This window comes from Pleuronectes platessa, chromosome 7, assembly GCF_947347685.1.
Source record: "Pleuronectes platessa chromosome 7, fPlePla1.1, whole genome shotgun sequence".
In the NCBI taxonomy this organism is placed as follows: domain Eukaryota; kingdom Metazoa; phylum Chordata; class Actinopteri; order Pleuronectiformes; family Pleuronectidae; genus Pleuronectes; species Pleuronectes platessa.
This window is the reverse complement of record NC_070632.1, coordinates 26,612,097-26,633,691: the sequence shown is the minus strand read 5'-3', so window position 1 is coordinate 26,633,691 and position 21,595 is coordinate 26,612,097. Positions and strand designations below refer to the sequence as shown.

The following is a 21,595-nucleotide window of genomic DNA, read 5'->3' as shown; positions in this document are numbered from 1 at the left end:
AACTCCGCCAGGAAATAGTGAATTAATTACAATACCTTTAGCTTGTTTTAAATTACTTTTAAATAGTTTACACTTGTTGACTCTTGTTTCCCATTTCTTAATTTGTATTTTAATGTCTTCATTTGTTTTGTCACTTCTGCACAGCTAATTGGTATTAGGGGACAAATAGACTTGATTTTTTGCCTCCACCAAGGACATTTTATTTTCACCGCTGCGTTTCTGTTGGTTTGATGTTGGTTGGTTTTTCTGTTTTCCAGCAGGATCACGCTTAACTACAAAACGGTTTCCACAAAACTTGGTGGAAGGATGGGACATGAGCACATAAAGAACCCATAACATTTTCTTGAGGATCCGAACAAAGCTGCAGGTATAGTCATTTTTTTCGTAAATATTGGGAGATGGGTGTTTCACCAATTTCCCGTAAATAAATATGTTAAGGGGACAGATTTTTTATGAGCATGAATGATTTGGTATCCAAATATACCTGGATCTAGCTGATTTAAAGGTGGCTTCATAAGTGAGTAGTATTTTTTCAGCTGCTGTATGGCTACACAGATTCAATGATGTGGTTTCAATCAAGAAATACAAGTTTATACTGAATGTATTTTTTATAGTTTTGTTCAAACTAACATAACAGATTGGTTGTGGAATTTAAAGAAACTGTTGGGCGTCGGCCGAAGTGTGCACTCTGCTGAGGAAAAAAAATTCTTGTGACCTACCCTACCTCCATGGAAAATGATCTTTTTTGCATTGATGGCTTTGGTTTTTAAAGTATTTTAATGTAATGCATGTAAGCTGGATAAATGTCTTATTTAAACAGTAATAGCACAGATACCTTTATATATCAACAAGGATAAAGAGCTAGCCTTGCAGGATAAAGTAGCATATAGAAGTGGGATAGTGTCTCAGAAATCAAATAATTTTAGTTTTTTTTTACAGATAATGACAATCCCCCAAGGTAAAACAACACCAGATATAGTGTGTGCTCAATCTGTCATCATGAAAAAGAAAAACATTGTAATCTTTTTGTCGTTTTCCCCTTAAATCACATAAATTCAAAGTTAGTAAAACCTCACTCTGTGTATCAGTGTCTTTACTTGCTTTGCCCTGTCTCTCTCTCTGTGTGATCAGACTGTCTCTGCCTCGCTGTCTGTCGGTTTGAGGAGCGAAAAAGTGTCTCCACCTAATGAAAGGCTGCGTGATAGTGGAGCGAGGTGCATCAGAGAACACCTGTAGAAACACAAACAGCCTCGTCCAGGACAGCGGCGCTAATAAAGAGGAAAATTAACACCCATGCCAAAATAAAATGTGCTTTCTGGAGCTTAAATAGAGGGGAGGTGAAGGGAGGATAAAAGAAAGCAATGGAAGAGTGTGTGGGTGGGTGTGGGTGGGTGTGTGGGTGTGTGTGGGTGGTCTAGGGATCACAGATGTTGTGGGAACATCAATCTGTTCACACAAACACATAATGAGGAAACAGCAAATTCACATATCATTACATTTCAAGGTGAAGAGATATTTTTAGGGAAGGTTTAGGTAAAGTTTAGGTGTAGGTTTAGCTTGAGGTCAGGGTTAGGGTAAGGTTATGTTTCTGTTTTGGTTAAGGTGCAGGTTTAGATTTGGGTTGAGGTTTACATTTAGGTTTAAGAATTAGGATTTAGGTATATGTTTAAGTTTGGGTTGAGGTTATAATTGTAGGTTAGGGTAGAAGGTTAGGGTTAGGCAAGTTTTTATTATTAAGGTATAGGTATATCTCCATAAATTTGATTGTTTGGCAATGTAATGTCCTCTAAAGTCACGTGTTAGTGTTTATGCCCGAAGCATTACTTTCATCACTACGTTTAATTTGAATTTGAGAACGAACTACATTATTTTCAGATATGTAAACACCCACAAAACCCAGATCATTTAAAAAAAAAATCCCATCTTTAAAGCGTAAGCCAGCAGGTTTCCCCACACACAACTCTCCACGTTCCGCTGTTTGCTGTCTGGTTCCTTCCCTGGCAGCAGGGACAGTTTATTGCTCTCTGTTCTTTTATCAAATGATTCATGCTCTTGGATGGGATGGCACTCCAACATTTGCTTTGACTGTGGCAATTAAGCCCAAGGCCCTTGAACTACTTCGACAAGTTCCAACTTATCCCGCTTGAACCCAACTGTGCCTGGGATTGGCTGATGGGACTTTACGCTGTAGCAGGGCCACTGCGTAAACATCAGTAAATGTGCAGGATAATTTGGATGCATTTAACATAACTTTCATCCTAGCCTTTATCCCAATTATAAATTTTGATTCTGGGTTTGTTAAATGTGGTGAGGAGTAAAGCGAATGTATTTTTCTTATGAATTGTAAAGTTGAGTGTTGGGGCGTGTTGTGGGAACACCCCCAAACAAAGATTTACTGCAGGTTTTTTGGCACCAGCACGTGGGAACCATCTGACTGCTCTAGAAGCAGCTGAACATATTCTCTCCATAAACAGATTCTACAGGTGAATATGCAGAATGTGTTGGTGAGGGACAGAATTTGGGGCTTGAAGTCTTCTAGTTACTGTTTTTAGTTTGACCTATCAGGTTAGAGAAGGTTTTGTGAAAAGCTGTGAAAAGCTAAATAAGAATGGCTCTCAGCATTCTGATCAAACTGCATCGGTATGCAGATAGCTGTTAATAGAGATAGGCCAAAATGTTGTCTGGGCCTAAAAGACCTACACAAACTTTCAGTGTGTGTGTTGTGTGTTGAGAAACCTCAACTGGACTGTAAACAGTGTACGATGAACAGATGATGCCGTCTTGGCCTGGATATGCACTGTGCCCTAAATATTGTCCTTGTCCATAATGGCTAATTATTCGCACAATGACATAACGCACAATGACAGTTCAGAATCTGTGGATTTTAACAATCAGTAACTTAATGGTCAGCGTTTTTATCCAAATGTCTTTCAGCTTTTGTGCAGCCTCACAATGTATCTCATTCATCGTTTTACAAATGGAAGACTGAAACAACAAATGACAAATAAGTTTGAGAATTCAGTATCAAACAAATATTGGTTCTTTCCTTACTAGTCAAATCTTTAACTTTAAAATGTGTTTAAACCTTTAAATGTGAACTTTTCTTAGTAGTGGAGAGCGGGGTAATGTGCAACATTTTTTACATTAGGCGAGCTAAAATTATATATAAGTAAAATTTACACATTTACCATTAATTCAGGATATTTTCTAGCAATGGAAATGATCAGAATGTCTTCAGGACAAAGGGCAGTGAAAATATGATTGTTTTTAAAAAAGTGGTCTTGTGTCCCACTTTACCCCTTAGCTGGGGTAAAGTGGGACACTTACTTTTTCCACTTTAAAACTACCATAACAACACATGTTGTAATAGTTAAAATCCTGACAACCACACATTTCAAAAACTAATATCGGACTAGTAACAGAATCATGGGGATTGGTCAATTAAGCACAATTATGATTATTATGATTCATGTGATCTCTTGCACACCCTAGCTTACCTGTCCATTGTTTCTCTGTCCAATTGGCAGGGACAGGGATATTGTTTTTCTCTGCGTATTCAAATGCCAGTTCACGGCACTTAACTGGAGCAAGGCCATGGAACTGGTCAGCTAGTTGTTTCAAGTGTTTGGCAAGCTCCTCCTCCATCTAATCTGTGAATATTCTCTTTACCTCAGCTACTGCACCCCAGGCTACTGATTTTACTTTCCCTTTCTCTTTTTTCTTTATGAATCTTTTGAGGGTTGTCTTGTCAATATTTCTATCCCTTCCAGCTTTTCTTAAGGACTTCTTTCCTTGCATGACCTCAGCGGCTGCACTCTCCATCTCTGCGAGGGGTGTTTGGCCCCAGGTTGTCTTCCTGGTGTAGTTTCTTGGCATGATGGCTTTTCTACAATGTTTATGACATTAAAAATAAAACATATATAATGCAATATAACACTAAAATATGTTTAAGACTAAACTTAACTTGTGCTTCATGTTGGGGTAAAGTGAGACACTGTCCCACTTTAAACCACAGCATTTGTCCCACTTTACCCCACAGCCACCATTTTAGAAAAACAACATCTTTTAGCAATTCAGGCTAATCTTCAGCTAGCATCAATCACATGGTTTTAATGTTGGAAGTTCACCAACATGTATGATATAAGTTTTTCTACCTGAATCTATTTGTTTTGACACAACAGTTGATTAAGCTCAAAGCAAGAAAATTTACTTTTACATGCAAAAAACACATTTTTGTGGAAAAACATACTTTCCACAGCACCAGCACCAACTACTCCTTCATGGAAAGGGGGGAATGGGAGGGGCTTGAAAACATAATAGTCACATGACCACAAATGTGTTCCGTTGCCTAGATACAGGGGGTGTTTCACATCACCTGATGTCCCACATTACCCCGCTCTCCCCTATTCAAATCATAATTGTCATCTTGACCTTTTTCTACCTCTCTTGCATTTCTGGCATTGAGGCTTCTCCACCTCTTGATGTTGTCAGTCCAGGTATAGGATTCAAATATTGGAGCCAGAAGTACATATTTCACATGAGAGTAGAAAAGTGCCTCTGGGGTAAAGAAGTAAATCAAACATCTTAATCTCTTCAATCACTTAAAGCTTTTAATAATACATTTATCCCTATAGACAGACACATGGATTGACAAATAAGTAGCTCTAGTTATGGGTAATTATATCTTTAATCCACCTTATTCCTTTAGATTCTCCATGATGACATCCATAAGGTCAGGCAATATTTGTTTTTAAACTGCCATGCTAATGAACGAATATGCGAGGAATCCAGTTTGCTTTTAAGTAGAGGCTGTAGAAATGTGTTAATTTACAGTTTAGTGTTGTCCCTAACTGATGGTGAAGGCTACCTAACCAGATCAAAAGGTCTTATGTCACTGCTTCCTTCTGTGACAAAAGATAAAACATGGGGCCAGAATAAGGTCACATATAATGATGAAAGGCCTCTATTTGCTAGATTTGTCAATGTGCTACAGTCAAACAAGAGTACTCCTTATGTATTATGTTTATTTCTATTATATTTTGGTTAAGATAATACATTTTATTAAAAAAAATCTCTACATTTTTCATATTCAGCACTTGACTCATAGCTGACAACAAATTATGGTTTTCTCAAACTGGCCTGTGGTGATGAGTAGTAGGGCTGAGCGACGACACGTTGCAGTCAGTCTAATTGTCATTTGGGTCCATGTAATTATTGTTGTTGGCAAACGCAGTTGCGAGCTGCCTAGTCTTTGAATTGCTGATCTGTGGCAGAGAGAGGAGACAAACATCTGCAGCCTCGCTGGAACCAGGAACTGCAGCAGGGGAACACCAGCTTCTTCGCTGATTCAGTTACAGTATAAGACGGCTTCACAAATCTTCCACGCTATGCCCAAGGGTCTCCAGCACTGAATGGTGGTGAGCGCTAATGTTCTGTGCAGCTTACACCTTGAGCTTTGTTTAATTACTTTAAGCACTTTAAGACTATGGAGGCGCGGAACTGAAAAAATGAAAAATAAATGAATAAACAACTAGATAATATTTGAAATAATTATTGTGAGTAAATGCATTTGGTGATGAAAGAGGCTATTTAAGATTAAAAATAAATATTTATTAATTTATACATCCAGTTACTTATTTATGTATTTCTAAATGTATTTATATATATATTCATTTATAAAAAAAAATTATATGTATTTTTACTTTTCAACATTTATTTATCTCTGTATTTATTTATATGTTAATAACTTTGGCGAAACTAATGGTTACAGCTGCTAGTCATTCAAAGTACTGTATGTCATTGGGTTGGTTGATCTACATCAGATTGAACAGATCGACATTCAATGCTCCCCACAAAGATCGACAAAGCAAAAAACTCTTCCAAGGCATCAGCATGAAGCAGATGAGGAGGGTGCTTACGTGTCTGTACTGTTTTCAATAATTAAATACGTGAACGAATAAATATTGAAATATATGAATAAATGTATAAATAAATGTGAATAAATAAATGTGTCTAATAATGTTTGTATTGTCGAGTCATTTGTTTATTTAGTTTTTGTTTTGGAAGCTTTAGCCCTTGAAACAGCTCGTCCTCTTAAAAGTATCTAAGATGATACATAGACTAAAGTCCTTTCTCTTGAAAAAAAGGACCCAAAATTGGTTCATTTCTTCAGTTAAGAACATCAGGTATGTCAACATATCTGTCAATAAGTATATTTTGTTGGTTTTTAAAAGCTTCCCTGTGCTTCTCCTCAAGCTCATCAGGAATACAAAATCGACTGTTTCTCTAAACAAGCCCGGCTCTCAGTGTGTTTTACAGGCTGAACGGGAACGGGACTCTTTCTGATGAAAAACTGGTGACAGAAATGATGAATGTTCTTCGTAACGGTGCAAATAGTAAAAACCAATTCATTCCATCTGGTACTTATGTCCTGATAGTGCCTTAAGAACATTTCTTAAATGTTTTAGGAGCAAGAGCACAAAATGTTGGCGTTTGCCTTTTAAAAATATTGGACTTAAGCTCTTCTTGCTGCAAGAGAAGTAAATCTTCATTTAGAAGAAAGACCCAAGCGTCAGCCCCTATAGGGTCCACATGGCATCTGGTTGAGTGACTCAGTCTTTCAACAATCCTTTCCTTAAAACTGCCACTAACTCAAGACAGGTCAAATTTAGCCTGGATGCCAGACGAACTTAGCCCCGCCCACAACATTTTTGGTCGGGCAGTTCGGTCTGGGGTCGCTCCATTGGGAAAAAATTATGGCCGGACCGGGCCAATCAGATTGTCAGGGCGGGCTTTATACGATGATTGACAGATGATCAACGGTAACGTAATCAACCACGTCATCAAAGTGCCCTCGGGTTGAATTCGTTTTCAACAAACATGCCTGCCGCTGGCGAGCTGAGATGTGTAGATGCTGCCATTGAGTCTGTTTTAGAAGATATCGACAGCGCATTCATTTTGAAAGAGGAACACAGAACGTGGAGGCGACGCCAAAGCACCGCGCTAATCCCTATCGCCCCGGCGCTTGGCTGTTCACAACGGACACTGAAGCGACGCTGAACCGCCGGGCAGCGCTAATAATATCACCCGTTGATCCAGTAGATCGCTGCACGGCTTTGTGCCGGTCACACCGGAGGCTGAAGCACCACGCTGCGCCAAGGCTGCCTCGCGGTGCTTCAGCCTCCGGTGTGACCGGCACAAAGTTTTAACATGGGAGTGGATGGGAGCCAGCTGTTATTTAAGGCTTGGCGCTGCGCTGAAGCGTCCGGTGTGAACCCGGCGTTAGTAAATAACTCACAATGCGTTGCTTAGCATACGTCACATACTACGTTGCTCTGATTGGTTGTAGGTCTATCCAATTGAGCGAAGAGGAATTTTACTTCCTGGTCAGTTGAAACACGCCCCATAATTTTTTCCCAATGGAGCGACTCCAGACCGAACTGCCCGACCAAAATGTTGTGGGCGGGGCTAAGTTCGTCTGGCATCCAGGCTAGGTCAAATTAGCATTAGAATACAACTTCCATGAAATGCCCTTTTGTTCCAGCTCGGTGTGTGTGTTCCTGTCAGTGAGTCAGAACATGTTAAAAGTACCGTAATAAACTCCTGCTCCGTCAATAAGCGTGGGGCACCAGTGCGAGATTGTTCACATTGTAAGATCTCTTGGCCTTTCATGCTTGGTGGAGCTACTCAGTGGCTTGAAGCGCCGAGGGAGGAGGTGGGAGGTGGGAGCGACAGATGAGCAATTAGTGTGTGAAACAGATACCCTGCTGTTCCAGCAGCCAGCCTGCTCTGCCCCGAGCACAAAGTGTTAGTCTGTCAGCAGTACCTTGACTGCAGGAGAGCACTCGCTGTTTGTGCCTGCATGGCGACCATCTTGTCTGATTATATGGTGCAGCGATCGGAGAGGGGGTCTCAGGTAGCTGTGTCATTTCTCTGGGCTGATTCAGAGGTTTGATGGAACTATGAAACTAAAATCTTTGCATTTGGAGAATTGAGTTTGAGCTTCAACTCTGGATCATCTTTGACTGAAACACAGCAAATCAAACCTGTTTTCGAAAACTGTGAAGACGCACTATAGTGTGCATGTGACTGACACAACCTGAGGTTGTGTATATTTTCAAACGTGCCGAACATTCGATAAAAAAATACAGACTTTATGTGAAAAGAACTTAACTCTGTTGCAATGAACCATATTCAACAAACTCAAGAATAACTCTTGTTGACATTTACAGCATTAGTGTTTATTATGAATGTTGAAATGTACAATCTACTTTATTATAGTTTGTGTTTTTAAGCATGTTTACACAGATATTTAAACTGTTTATTTTGCAAATATTATTAAATTAGTAATATTTTGGAGCTGAATGTTTGATCAGATTGAGATAAGATAGAGATCATTGCCTGAGAGGGGAAACAATCATGTGTGAAATACAATTACATGATGAATAAATATCTTGTCAGTTCTTTTATCAAATTTGGTCCTTATAGATACAGCAGTGTATTTACAGTGTAGACAACGATACATAACCAATTCTACATCCAAACCAGTGAGCTATTTGTTTTAATATAAAACATTGTTAATAGATAATCATTAATGTGTACAAAGAAGTGCAGCTTCATAAAAAGCTTGAGAACTTTATGAGGGGCAATAAAAATACATTCTAATAATAGTAAAAATAATTTTAAGTTACTACGGCTCTGGCATACATTAAAAATGTCTGTCATGTTCTTCGCTGGAGGCAAAATGTATGATAAAAAAACGACAATTACAGAGCATTAAACAGTGATAGTGACACAGAGAGTAGTTGATGCATACATGGCTCCAGTTGGTGCCTTCCATGTTTTATCATGACATCCGAGTTGCAGTCTTGAGCATCATCAAAAACACAGCATGTCATTTAATGACTCAAGTTCTGCTTTAAAAAGAGTAATCCGATCCCTGAAACACTAGAAACAAACACAAAGTGAAATACTCAAATTGCATAATTGTTGACAAACATGCCAAACCGTTTTTACTTGAAGAATTACTGAAATATTGAATTGATTATGACAAAACTTGTAGACGGTAAATGCATCATTGAATTCTTTCAGATCTAGTTAACAAAGCCTTCTTATTTGATGAGGGATGAACAGAGAGATATATGAAGGACAAACACATGCTCAGCTGTAACTGTAACACCTGAGAGACACATACTGGGGCTGGTGTACACTGAGCATTGAACTGCAGGGTCAGCTGGGTTCTTCAAACGTCTGTATCCAGTGGGGGAGGGAAGTCCAGACATGGTGACAGCGAGTCCTGACTGTGTGTAGAACTAATCCCGGTGTCTGAGTCTGTGTCTGTAATGTCTAGAGGGGACAGGCTGTGTTTGAGTTTCACTGTCTGTGAGACGCTGCACTGAGTCTCACTTTTCAGTGGGGAAAGACTGGGCTTATCCTCCCTGCTGTCCCCGATCTGCAGCGAGCTCAACTGGGCAGCCAGCTGCCAGCACTCCTGGTCCTTGGAGACCAGCGCAGTGTCTGAGTACTTCAGCTGCTTTTCCATTTCTGCAGCTTGGTTGTGAAGGGCCACAGCGGCGAAGAGGCTGTGCTTCAGTTCATCCTGCATCCTCTCCAGATCGGCAGTGTAGAATGATTTGTCTGTCTCAGAGGGAATCAGGGAAGCAGCTGCTGCTCCTTCCTGTTCATCCTCGTCACCTTGGTCCACTGGGAAGGTAGTCCCCCTCAGCTCAGTGTCTATATCCCGGGACAGCTGAAGGATGAGCGCCCGGTGTCTCTGAACTTGCAGCTCAAGATGTTCAATTCCATCGCTGGTGTACAGGTACTCCTGCAGCTGCTCCTCACTGTGCACCTCCAAACTCTGAGCACACGCCTGAGCCAATGCACTCTCGCACTCAGCTTCTCTTTGTGTGAGAAGCTCAAACTCCTCGATGTCCACGTCCAGCTCCCTCATGTGTTGGATCTGCTCCCGGATGGTGTGGTCCTGGTTGAGAATAAGTTGCACCATGCGCTCAATCTCCTCTGCGCCCGGGGAGCTCCTGGTCTCATTGTGAAGCTTCTCCAGCTTCCTGAAAGCTTTCTTCACCATACGCTTTTGCTTCTCCACTGGCAGAGACTGGGGGTACTGTGCACGGCTGTGCTCCCACCGCTTTGGCTTGGCCCCCTTGGACGTAAGGGCCTTCTTAGCAGGTTGAGGAACAAAATCACTGGATTTGACAAGAATAAACTGGATGGAGGGTCTCTGGTCACCCCAGGCATACCACAGCCTCAGGATTCTGGTGAGAGGGGGCAACGCTCTCTCAAAGCCCTTCCAGCGCTCAACCAGACAGAAATCTTTGGGTTCCCCATGCAGGAGACACTTGCTCTCGGGGTATGACTTGTGATCCTCCAGTAACGCCTGAATCATATCTGCACAAGTTGTGTGCTTTGTTACTCCACAGACGACCTTTTCCTCTTTGCAGACAGTAACCTGAATCTCCTTTCCTATCACAGGCTCGGCATCTTTTGTCCTGGAGAAGAGACCAAAAGAAAAAGCTTACAATTGTGGCTTGAAAATGACACAGTAGTTCTCCCCTCTGTTTTCCATCAAGTGGTTGTTTAGGGGGGGACAGCAAGAGACAAGGACATCAGCAATAATATAAAAAATGTTAACTTGTTTTGTGATTTGTCAAAAGATAATTTATGAGCCGTCATCATTCCCCAAAAGCTCAGTTTAAAATGTACACATGGGTATGGGTACATAGGAACAAGACTTTTTGAAAATCAGCACTGTAAAAATGTGAAAATATTTGACGAGAGGCCCGAATGCAGAGAAAAAACTCTGCATTAGTGTGGTGGACAGGGTCTAAGATTTCACTGAAGCATAACTGTGAGCAGTACAGCAGAGAGGTGTCAGGAAACAAGGGTTAATGTACAACAGAGGTCACATGTAAACCAGTGGTAGTGAGATGTCAGGTTGTTGTAGTTAAAAAATGAATGAAATGATGATTCCTTGTGAATGACCTTGTTTACATTAGTTCTGTTCAAACACTGCACAGGCTAGCAAGTCATATTTCTTTTCTTAAACGGATCCTACTTTAGTAGTTGTTCATTAGTTCAACGAGCAGAAAACGATGGTCACTCATGTTGTGCTCTCTAGCTAGATCTTATTAGACTGTTAGTCATCATCTTACTCATCAGAGATGATCACTTAATAGTTGGGTTTTGAGCCATTTAACCCTAAGGCCCTCATTACCTTTTCGTCTGGACCGTACAACTTGTTCCAAAATTGACCTCTGATGGGCTGATGATATTCATTTTTTACATGCTTAATGGACCACCGGTAATATCCAGGACCTAATATCCAGTCGTCAAATGATAGGCACTGGCAATACAGACATCAACAACAAGCACAAGTAATCTAATAAGAAGATAGCATTGCCAGACATTTCAATTTGATTTCAAGATAAATGATGATGTATCATATTATTATATGAAAGATAACAAATTAGGCATATTCTGCAACTCATGCAGTTGATCAGGTTAATGCTGATTTACTGTCGCAAAGAAAGTGACATACATTATACAATACTTGTGCAATTACAGACACTTCACTCTCAAGGAAACCAGAGGGAGATTGTACACTCCTCGAAAACTGAACTGCAGACTGACTTTATGAGTGGAAGGAGTGTCTGTGTGTGCTTTTACAACCAAACAGGCAATATGTCATTACAATGCTAACAGTAATACATAAATCATAACTCATGAGCATCATTTGATTTCAGGATATAATAAAGAGCTGCATTCAGGGCTTGGATCACACAAGCAAATTCTACAGTATATTTACCCAAATTAATACAAAAGTTGGATGTTGTTTTTAGCCTTGGTGCACAGCAGTGGGTTCAGATCTGAACCTTGCATCTTGTAGCTGCTCTGTTTTTATCTGTGAAGATAACCTTGGCTGGCTGCAGCCCGCAGTCAGCACACATCATCAAGAGGATGATTCAGATACTACCTGCAGGCTGACAGAAGCAAGTGGCATAATAGGTATTATTCAAAGTGGAGAACTTCAATGAATTATCTCAGTGTTTGCTGATTTTACACACTGATACCGAAATTTTTTGGTTCCCACATGGCAGGAGAAACAAACATAGCCCATGCATTGTGTAAACTGCTGGTGAATAAGGTCTCAGGAATGTGATACGTATGCAACAATGGAGGAGACTGGTTAATGGTTATGGAGACCCTTGGCGACCAGCGGGGCCGAGCAAACACTGGAGCTATGCACAGGCCAAACAAATCCAGCCATCTCTGGCATTCATAGATGACAGCCATGACGACTTTGACCTCAAGAGTTTCTAACCCGCTCAGGAAATCCCACAAACAGTACTGGTGCACGTGTAAGGAAAGAGAGGGTGGACGCAGAAGAGGCCTGTTTAATATAACTCAGTCTGATGCAACTGCTCTAAAAGTCATGTTTGTACAGCTTTCAGTGTAATAATCAATATTTTTTGGATAACTTTATTTCTATAAATAAGTCAAATTTAAACATTCTGAAAGGTTTATGTGGTAACATGGAGAAACGGGAAAAGGAACTGTTTCCAAAGTATGTCCCATTAAGATCAGATGCAAGATATGTCTGTTGTTAATCTTTTAGACCTACATGAGACGTGTGCATCTCATCTACGATGTCTTCATTTTCAAGACATGTGACTGATGAAATACATTGTGAATCGCTGATATAATTGTGGGATAGGTGATATGCATGCTAGACATTTACAGTTTGTTGTTAAAGTACAGTTTTGAGGTACTGTATCATTATTACCATCTTACACTACTTTATACTTCAAGTAAATTTAAAGTACTCATAGGGGAGAGCGGGGTAATGTGAGACATCGGGTAATGTATACATTACATATGTTTTATTTTTAATGTCATAAACATTGTAGAAAAGCCATCATGCCAAGAAACTACACCAGGAAGACAACCTAGGGCCAAACACCCCTCGCAGAGATGGAGAGTGCAGCCGCTGAGGTCATGCAAGGAAAGAAGTCCTTAAGAAAAGCTGGAAGGGATAGAAAATATTGATAAGACAACCCTCAAAAGATTCATAAAGAAATAAGAGAAAGGGAAAGTAAAATCAGTAGCCTGGGGTGCAGTAGCTGAGGTAAAGACAATATTCACAGATTAGATGGAGGAGGAGCTTGCCAAACACTTGAAACAACTAGCTGACCAGTTCCATGGCCTTGATCCAGTTAAGTGCCGTGAACTGGCATTTGAATACGCAGAGAAAAACAATATCCCTGTCCCTGCCAATTGGACAGAGAAACAATGTGCTGGTAAGCTAGGGTGTGCAAGAGATCACATGAATCATAATAATCATAAATGTGCTTAATTGACCAATCCCCATGATTCTGTTACTAGTCCGATATTAGTGGTTGTCAATCTAGCTGTCGGGATTTTAACTATTACAACATGTGTTGTTATGGTAGTTTTATTGTGGAAGAAATAAGTGGACCACTTTACCCCTAAGCCGGGGTAAAGTGAGACACAAGACCACTTTTTTTAAATAATCATATTTCACTGCCCTTTGTCCTGAAGACATTCTGATAATTTCCATTGCTAGGAAACATCCTAAATTAATGGGAAATGTGTACATTTTACTGATACATCATTTTAGCTCTCCTAGAGGGGAGCAAATGTAAAAAATGTCTCACATTACCCTGCTCTCCCCTACATATGGTACTACTACATTTATTTAACATCTGTGGTTACAGTAACTGAACACATTACTGATCACTTTAAAGGCTGCTTTCAACAAACTTCTTCCTACACTAAAGAACTTTGAAGGATCAGAACAGTTTTGGGTTTTTAAGCTGTTACGAGCACAACAGTTAATGTAGCAGTGTTAGGATGTACAGCAAAGCACAGATGGAAGGATTGAAAGGACAGAAGAGGCCAAAAAGATCAGGTAAGAAGCGAAAACAGGATCATTCAATCCCAACTGTGCTGAATACATTAAATTGCCTGTTGACTGCACATTTCCAACAAACACTAACACAAAGCATGTGAGAAACATGTGTTCATCATCATATCTGCAGATGCAGGTGAATAAACACGTTCTCCAGACAATTGGGTATTTCAGAGAGGGTGACCCAAGCCCTCAGCTGTACAGGAAGAGGGTACAGCACAGCCGGGAAACACCTGCATTTGTTCAGGGCAACAAAAAAAACTCACCAATGTTCAGACAACATCCTGCCAACACAGTTCAATGGATAGAGGGAGGAAGGGAAAAGGATTCCAAACTTTTCACTATAGCATGTTTTCAGCTCTACTCACTAATGTGAACAAAGTGTTGACAAGTGCATGGCTGCGAGTGTGTTAGCCATATGTCAAGAGTCTGAAATCTAACCTTTAATGGGAGGCCGTGTTAAAAAAAACATGTCCCAGAGGTCGGGCCGGAGATAGAAATGACAGTATTCAATTAATCTTCAATGGGATGAAGACGAAACCTGAACAGCAAGTAATAAATGATAAAAAATGTACTCAAAAAGCATAAAAAACAAGTAAGTCTGGGCGAAAGGCACTGTGATTCTGTATAGACTAAATTGGGTAATTTGACTTTACAAGGCAGCTACTTACAGTATGCTTACTATATCAAGGTCAGTGAGGATTTTACATGGAGCTGTTAGCCAGTGGCTATTCTTCCTCAGTTTTTATGACATGAAGTAGAGAAACACAGGTACCTGTGAGGTTGCCGATAGATTTCTGTAAATGTAAAAGTATTTCTTTATAAACCTAAATTGGACCTAAGTGTATACACCAGAATATACTTTACTCTCAGCTTCAACACTTCCCTCATGGAACATTAATTTATAATAAGAATATAAATAGCACAAAACATTTAAATATGGGAAATGTCTTTCAGGTTAAATAAATCTGCATTACAGGAAACTCACAAAGCTAGAAAGGGAGACATTGTTGTTATTTTCTGAGGACGGACATTTGGATGATAATGGTGGTATCAGTCTTTGCAAGTGCCAAAACCACTAGCCTGCACTGCACGCACCATCGGCCTGATTACATCGAAGCTAATACACTCATGAGGGCTGTTGCTTTGGGAGCCATTTGAAATTCGTGGCTCAGGAGTTGCATTGGCAGAATCAACGACTGAGGGGGCCCTCAGTGTTCACAGCTGTCTGTTGTTGACTCTGTTGTTGTGATAAAGTCAAACCTGGTCATCAGAGTGGATGGAATGGAATTAAGATGTATGATGATAAATAGTCAACTTAAAAACTTTGTCCCAGTGAGGATGGATGCTGTGCAGTGGATAACAACAATAAACTTTACACATGCACTTTTCTTAACAGTTACAAAGTGCTTAACAGAAATGAAAAAAGCAAATTACTGTAAAACACAGCAATGCAAATAAGTGAAATTCAAGAGACCTGAGCAGATGCTCTTGACCTCAGCTTGAACTTAAGTCTCTATATACCCAGTGAGACGTCAGCCACAAGGAAGTAAACCACATGCAATTCATAGGAATTTTAAACCAAGTTCCTGCGTAGGACGATCACGTTGCAGCTGCACAGTGGTGGCACGGCTCTCTTCCATTGTAATACTCATAATGACAACCTTGTAGACATTGACAATTCCCTCTTGTGTCATAAATTTGCAAACTACAAGTTACCACAGAGGACCGCACGCTGGTGGCTGGAGCGAGTCATAAAAAATTATAGCTCTCCGCCGTGTGTTCCCAGATCAATAGTGATGTGATAAGGTGCTGCAGATACTTCCAACAGGAACTCAGCTGTGATAGCACATCATTAAATATATCCTGTAGCCTCTGCTATCAACAGGTAAGATTGTCTCCTGTTTAGTTTTGTGCTGGTATTGAAATCATAGGATTGCTGAAACTGAGAAACAGTACATTGGCTGGTTGGAAATCAGCAGTTAAGTGAAGTAAAACCTGTTTATTATGCTATAAATCATTCCTGATTAGACTTCTCAAGGGTTGGTTCACCCAAATGTTTTCCTTCTTCACCTATACTGTTATCCAGCAATCCAGATAATTCTGGTCCCCAGTGACACTTAACTTAACACGGTACCTGCTGATGGATGGATTCATTAGTTTGGATGGCTCTCTATGGAAAGCTAAGGTTCAGTTCATCCAGAGGGGGCGGGGCATTAATGTATATGCAATTGCATCAAAATCCATCCACATTTCAATTTCACAAATGTCAGCCACTTCAGCGCTTTGAGTGGTCGTCAAGACTAGAAAAGCGCTATATAAATACAAAACCATTTACCATTTAAGGGACAGTCATAGGATCACAAAGGTCATTAAGATTCGTCCTCTAGGCACCATGGTTAGCTTCCAAATCCACAACAGTCCATTTAACAGTTGCTGAGAAAAAAGAGATGGATCCACAGAAAAACTTTTGCAAATCTGTAAAACAAGATACAATTAAGAGTTTTTAAGAGACTAACTGTACACTCCCCCATGACTGAAGATAAAGTTAAGTGCCAGAGTACATAAAGACTCAATTATCAGTTCCTTGTTGGTCTTTTTTGTAGTTTTTTTAAAGCGTTATAATATCTGTATCATTAAGAAGGTGACATTTCAAACTATTTAAGCTGCAAAAAGTTTTCTCTTACAAAAAGCTAATTTGTAAGCATGATAATAGTAAATGAGGTTTAACAAAATTAAGATTACCTTACTATTTTTAAGACCACGTGTGATACTGCAACAAATTGACCAAAGTGCTTGATCATTGTGGGAACTGTTTGGTTTCTCTATAAACTTAAAGTCTTGGCCTTATTATGTTATGATTTGGCTTTTAATTTGTGTTAGGCACTTTGTAACCTAGTTTAGTACTTTTAAAATAAAGCTATTAATATAATTATTATTATGATTAAAATGCCTGATGTACACACACCACTAACATGACTCATGATACATCACATTACAGACACATACAGTTTTCCACACAGTAAAGGTCTATATCATCAGGCTGCCTAAGATGAAAACTTTGTATGAGCATTTCCTAAATGAATTAAAGCAGCTCTGTTTCGAGACAGACCACCACGCAACTATGAGTTGAAAGTATGAAAACCCTAGAAAGCCATGAAACCGTTCAGGTAAAGTTAAAACATTGAACATCAGACATGTATCTAAAGTGTTTAATATGTCTGGTTTGTATGTGGGAAGAAAGAGGTAGGGGAGAAACTTCCCAGTGCTGGACAGGAGACACTTCCTCTCTGCTCTTATCTGAGAGAGAGGATGAGGGATGGGTGAGAAAATAACATCACTTTTCTATCTGGATGTTTTGATCTCTGGAACGATGACTCCCCCGATAGGCATCTGTGAGCAGAGACACAACACACCCCTTCCCCTCTCTTCCTTTCCTCTGTGAAACCAACCACTCTTCTTACAGTACCTACCCACCCCCCAAACCAAACAGGCTTTTGCCCAGTGAAAATAAGTGACTTACTCACTCTCTGTAAACACAAATAACAGATTTCTTTCAGATGTTTTGACGTGGCCTGTTAATTTGTGTTATCCTAACATTTCTATAATAATATTCTAATAGGTCAATCAAATCAATCAAATTATATTTGTATAAGCCATATTCAAAAATCCCAATTTGGCTTATTGTGCTTGACAATATGTGACATAATCTGTCCTTAACCTTCAGCTAAATAGGGGTATTAACATCATTGATTAGAAGTTTGCGACATAATGGAAGGTAAATTAATTGAGGAGTAATTGTCAGCTACAATATGGGTATCTCATAGCCTGGATGCCAGACGAACTTAGCCCCGCCCACAACATTTTTGGTCGGGCAGTTCGGTCTGGAGTCGCTCCATTGGGAAAAAATTATGGCCCGACCGGGCCAATCAGATTGTCAGGGCGGGCTTTATACGATGATTGACAGATGATCAACGGTAACGTAATCAACCACGTCATCAAAGTGCCCTTGGGTTGAATTCGTTTTCAACAAACATGCCTGCCGCTGGCGAGCTGAGATGTGTAGATGCTGCCATTGAGTCTGTTTTAGAAGACATCGACAGCGCATTCATTTTGAAAGAGGAACACAGAACGTGGAGGCGACGCCAAAGCACCGCGCTAATCCCTATCGCCCCGGCGCTTGGCTGTTCACAACGGACACTGAAGCGACGCTGAACCGCCGGGCAGTGCTAATAATATCACCCGTTGATCCAGTAGATCGCTGCACGGCTTTGTGCCAGTCACACCGGAGGCTGAAGCACCACGCTGCGCCAAGGCTGCCTCGCGGTGCTTCAGCCTCCGGTGTTACCGGCACAAAGTTTTAACATGGGAGTGGATGGGAGCCAGCTGTTATTTAAGGCTTGGCGCTGCGCTGAAGCGTCCGGTGTGAACCCGGCGTTAGTAAATAACTCACAATGCGTTGCTTAGCATACGTCACATACTACGTTGCTCTGATTGGTTGTAGGTCTATCCAATTGAGCGAAGAGGAATTTTACTTCCTGGTCAGTTGAAACACGCCCCATAATTTTTTCCCAATGGAGCGACTCCAGACCGAACTGCCCGACCAAAAATGTTGTGGGCGGGGCTAAATTCGTCTGGCATCCAGGCTAGGTATCTCAGGAGACATATTGTATATCAGGCAGTCTTGTTTAAAATCATAGTCAATGATCAGCAACCACCACGATACAGGATCCACCACCACGATCAGATGCCACCATAACCCAAAATCCACCATCATGATCCAGTGCCACTATCAAGATCCACCATTCAGATCCACCATCAGCTGCCACCTCGATCACGATCCACCCCCATTTGTGCAACTGTGGTAACTGTGACTCAGAGCAAGATATGGTGGAAGTGGTCACTTAATCGCTCTGGTCACTTGTGTCGCTGACTGCGAATCGTTTACTGTCATTTCAAACCCTCTCAGGCCTGTTGTATGCTGTTTACTGGATGATGTCGGTTTGATGTACACGACTCTGCGATGATCCACTACGACTGTTTGATGATATTCCTGCAAATGTCAGCTGCAATCATTGTCACATTTTAGTTTTAGTCAGTTTGCAAAAGGTTTTGACGTTTGAACAGACCGCAGCTTCACATGGGCTTCAGCTTGTCATTCTTCAGCAAATATCCACCTCAATGCCTCAGCATGAGTAAAAGCCCAACTCTGGAATCCAGCGTTTGACATATCTACAGTTCTAAACACTTAAGGTAATTATAGGTGCTGCAGCAGTAATTATTACACAACATAAAAAAAAGCATAAGACATGCTCATGGAGACAGCTTCAGTCAGGCTGTTTGAAGTAACCACAGATAACATATCTCACATCAAAATATATTTGTTGTGCTGCCGGGGCCACTGGAGAAAGTTGTCAACAGCAGGAGCTGTAAAACAAAACCTCTTTTTTACATCTGAACATCATCCAAACGCTTTCCCACAGAGTTTGATGGTAATGAGAGTGTTAAAAGGTAAATCTAATGAAAACACTCCCTGAACCTCAGTCTTGGCAACAGGTAACCTGCCTGCACACTGTAAGGGATTGGATCATGACCCAGATAACTCCAAAATAAAGCCTCTGTTTACTAACTCTGCACAACAAATAAATCTGCAGTCGACAGCACCTCTAGAATTTCTTCACAAGGATGGCTTGAGGATGGCTTGTGCCTCGGTAAATCTAATTATCCCAACTTTTTTTAAAGCAGAGGCCGACACCAGCTGTAGCCTGAAGCACATCAAAAGGCAGAGCTTAAATTGCTGGAAAATGATACAGGTGCTGATGACAGGATCGCTCTCAACCTGAAGTGAGACATTTCTCTGACTCCCACAGTCCCACATGAAACGAGTATTAAATAGAAAATGTCTCTGTAGTCATTACAGAGCAGGAGGAGGTCAAAGCTCCACAGTGTGATATTCAGTATATTCTGCTCAAACCTTGCATATTGTGGAAAGAAATAACTTACTACTACAAAAGGTTACTTGGTCCTCTCACATATGATACATACATATTTATACTGCCATCACCGAGGTATATCTGTCAAAATGGATGAGAGATCAGCCTGTTCCCAACACTTTATACAGCTTGAAAGGTTATTCTGTGTCATTTAATGGTGCACCTCTTTGTCTCATATCACTCTACGATAAATGTGTTCATGGTATCATCGTAGATGATGACGCAAAACTGCATTCACACAGTTTAGTTTACTTTGACCGTTGCGCAGTTAAACCATAAATCCAGTGCGCACTGCGATGTGCGTATTTCTCCTTCCTCAACAGTTCCATAACGGAGAAAGAGAGGCACGCGCTCACTCACAGAGGCGCGCGCATTTACGCTTCACAGGCATATACACACACACACACACACACACACACACACACACACACGCAGAAACAGGTTTCCCGTCAATAATGATAACTCTAATTAAGTTACCTGTTTTTCAGACGAGCTTTCAGGAAGTTTTTCCCAAACGGAGCCATGACTCAGGAGCGCGAGGAAACAGGCCACAGTCCGGAGTAAGTTACAGTCCCTGCATGACAGGGCGTGGGACTTTTTGTGTTTCAGGAAAGTTGAGGGTGTCCCGACTGCAACTCTGTCCGCCGCCCCATCCCAACCGGGGAGGGAGGTGCTTCACCACACGACAGCTACTGAGAGCTTTTTTTGGTGAAACTCTGCCCCCTTCCTACTCCAAGTAATTGTGAAACTTCAGACAAAGGGGTAAATACTTTTGGCAATTCAGTGAAAGTGGATAAACTGAGACTTGAACTAAAAAAGATCAGGTCATCTGAATAAAAGAGTGCAGAAATGCATTATGGATTTGAAAACTAAAAAGTGACCCAATATCATTCATCATTCACAAACCACAATGGCAGCAGAGCGGATGCTGCTGGCAAGGCCTAATAGTCCTCTTATCAAACCACATTTAAATTCACTAAATCTAAAATTTTATTAGGATCTGCGTCAAAATATCAAACTATATATCATACACATCAGTCCCCTAAACATGTCTGACTGTTTCCTTCAGGATCCATGAATTATTCTTTGAGAATTCAAGGAAAATGTAGAAGAACACCCTATGTCACAATGTTAAAGATCAGCATAATGAATAGCAGTAAAATTGCATTATGTATTACAACATATATAAATGCCATTCTGCATATTGGTTTCATTATGGGCTCCTCTACAAATAAATCTAATTGTGCGACGAAAAGACAAAAGTAAGTCAATTTATGCTAAGATGTTATTACAGTTTGTCAGCTGTGGTCATATTGAAGACAATTTAATTCTTGGCTTTTGCAATCCCATTTAGATTCAAATGAAAAAGACAAAATTCTGACATACAGGGGAATATAACCTGCTTTGTCGCCAGACTGTTTCACATGCTTCAAATTCTGTTTACAGAGGACATATGTTTTGAGGTTGTTCTAACTCGGAATTTACTTTATATTAAAGTTATTTATACACAAGATGTTAAACATTAATATGGCTGCCAACATCTGGAAATATTGGTGTCATAGTGTCTTGAGGAGAAAATGAAGTCACAGCTTCTCAGTGTTTGTTGCGTGAGCGTTTCTGTTCTTGGTAATTGGAGCTGGTCTGGCCACGTGATCAT

General features: G+C 40.6%; 1 protein-coding gene across 1 annotated transcript; it reads right to left on the bottom strand.

The window, feature by feature from the left end:
* Positions 1 to 8,215: 8,215 nt before the first annotated feature.
* On the bottom strand, positions 8,216 to 20,593 carry rassf9 (Ras association domain family member 9). Its single transcript, XM_053426615.1, has 2 exons — positions 20,416 to 20,593; positions 8,216 to 10,505 (listed from the first exon to the last, which is right to left on the bottom strand). The coding sequence occupies exons 1-2, from the start codon at positions 20,460 to 20,462 to the stop codon at positions 9,242 to 9,244; spliced, it is 1,311 nt and encodes a 436-aa protein (XP_053282590.1). The 5' UTR covers positions 20,463 to 20,593; the 3' UTR covers positions 8,216 to 9,241.
* Between the last annotated feature and the right edge of the window lie 1,002 nt (positions 20,594 to 21,595).

Excerpts from the sequence above, each read along its gene's own strand:
- rassf9 (XM_053426615.1), bottom strand. The coding sequence starts at position 20,462 with ATGGCTCCGTTTGGGAAAAACTTCCTGAAAGCTCGTCTGAAAAACAG. Across the intron at positions 10,506-20,415 it reads AAAGCTCGTCTGAAAAACAG|GACAAAAGATGCCGAGCCTG; the intron begins GTAACTTAATTA and ends TCTCTTCTCCAG.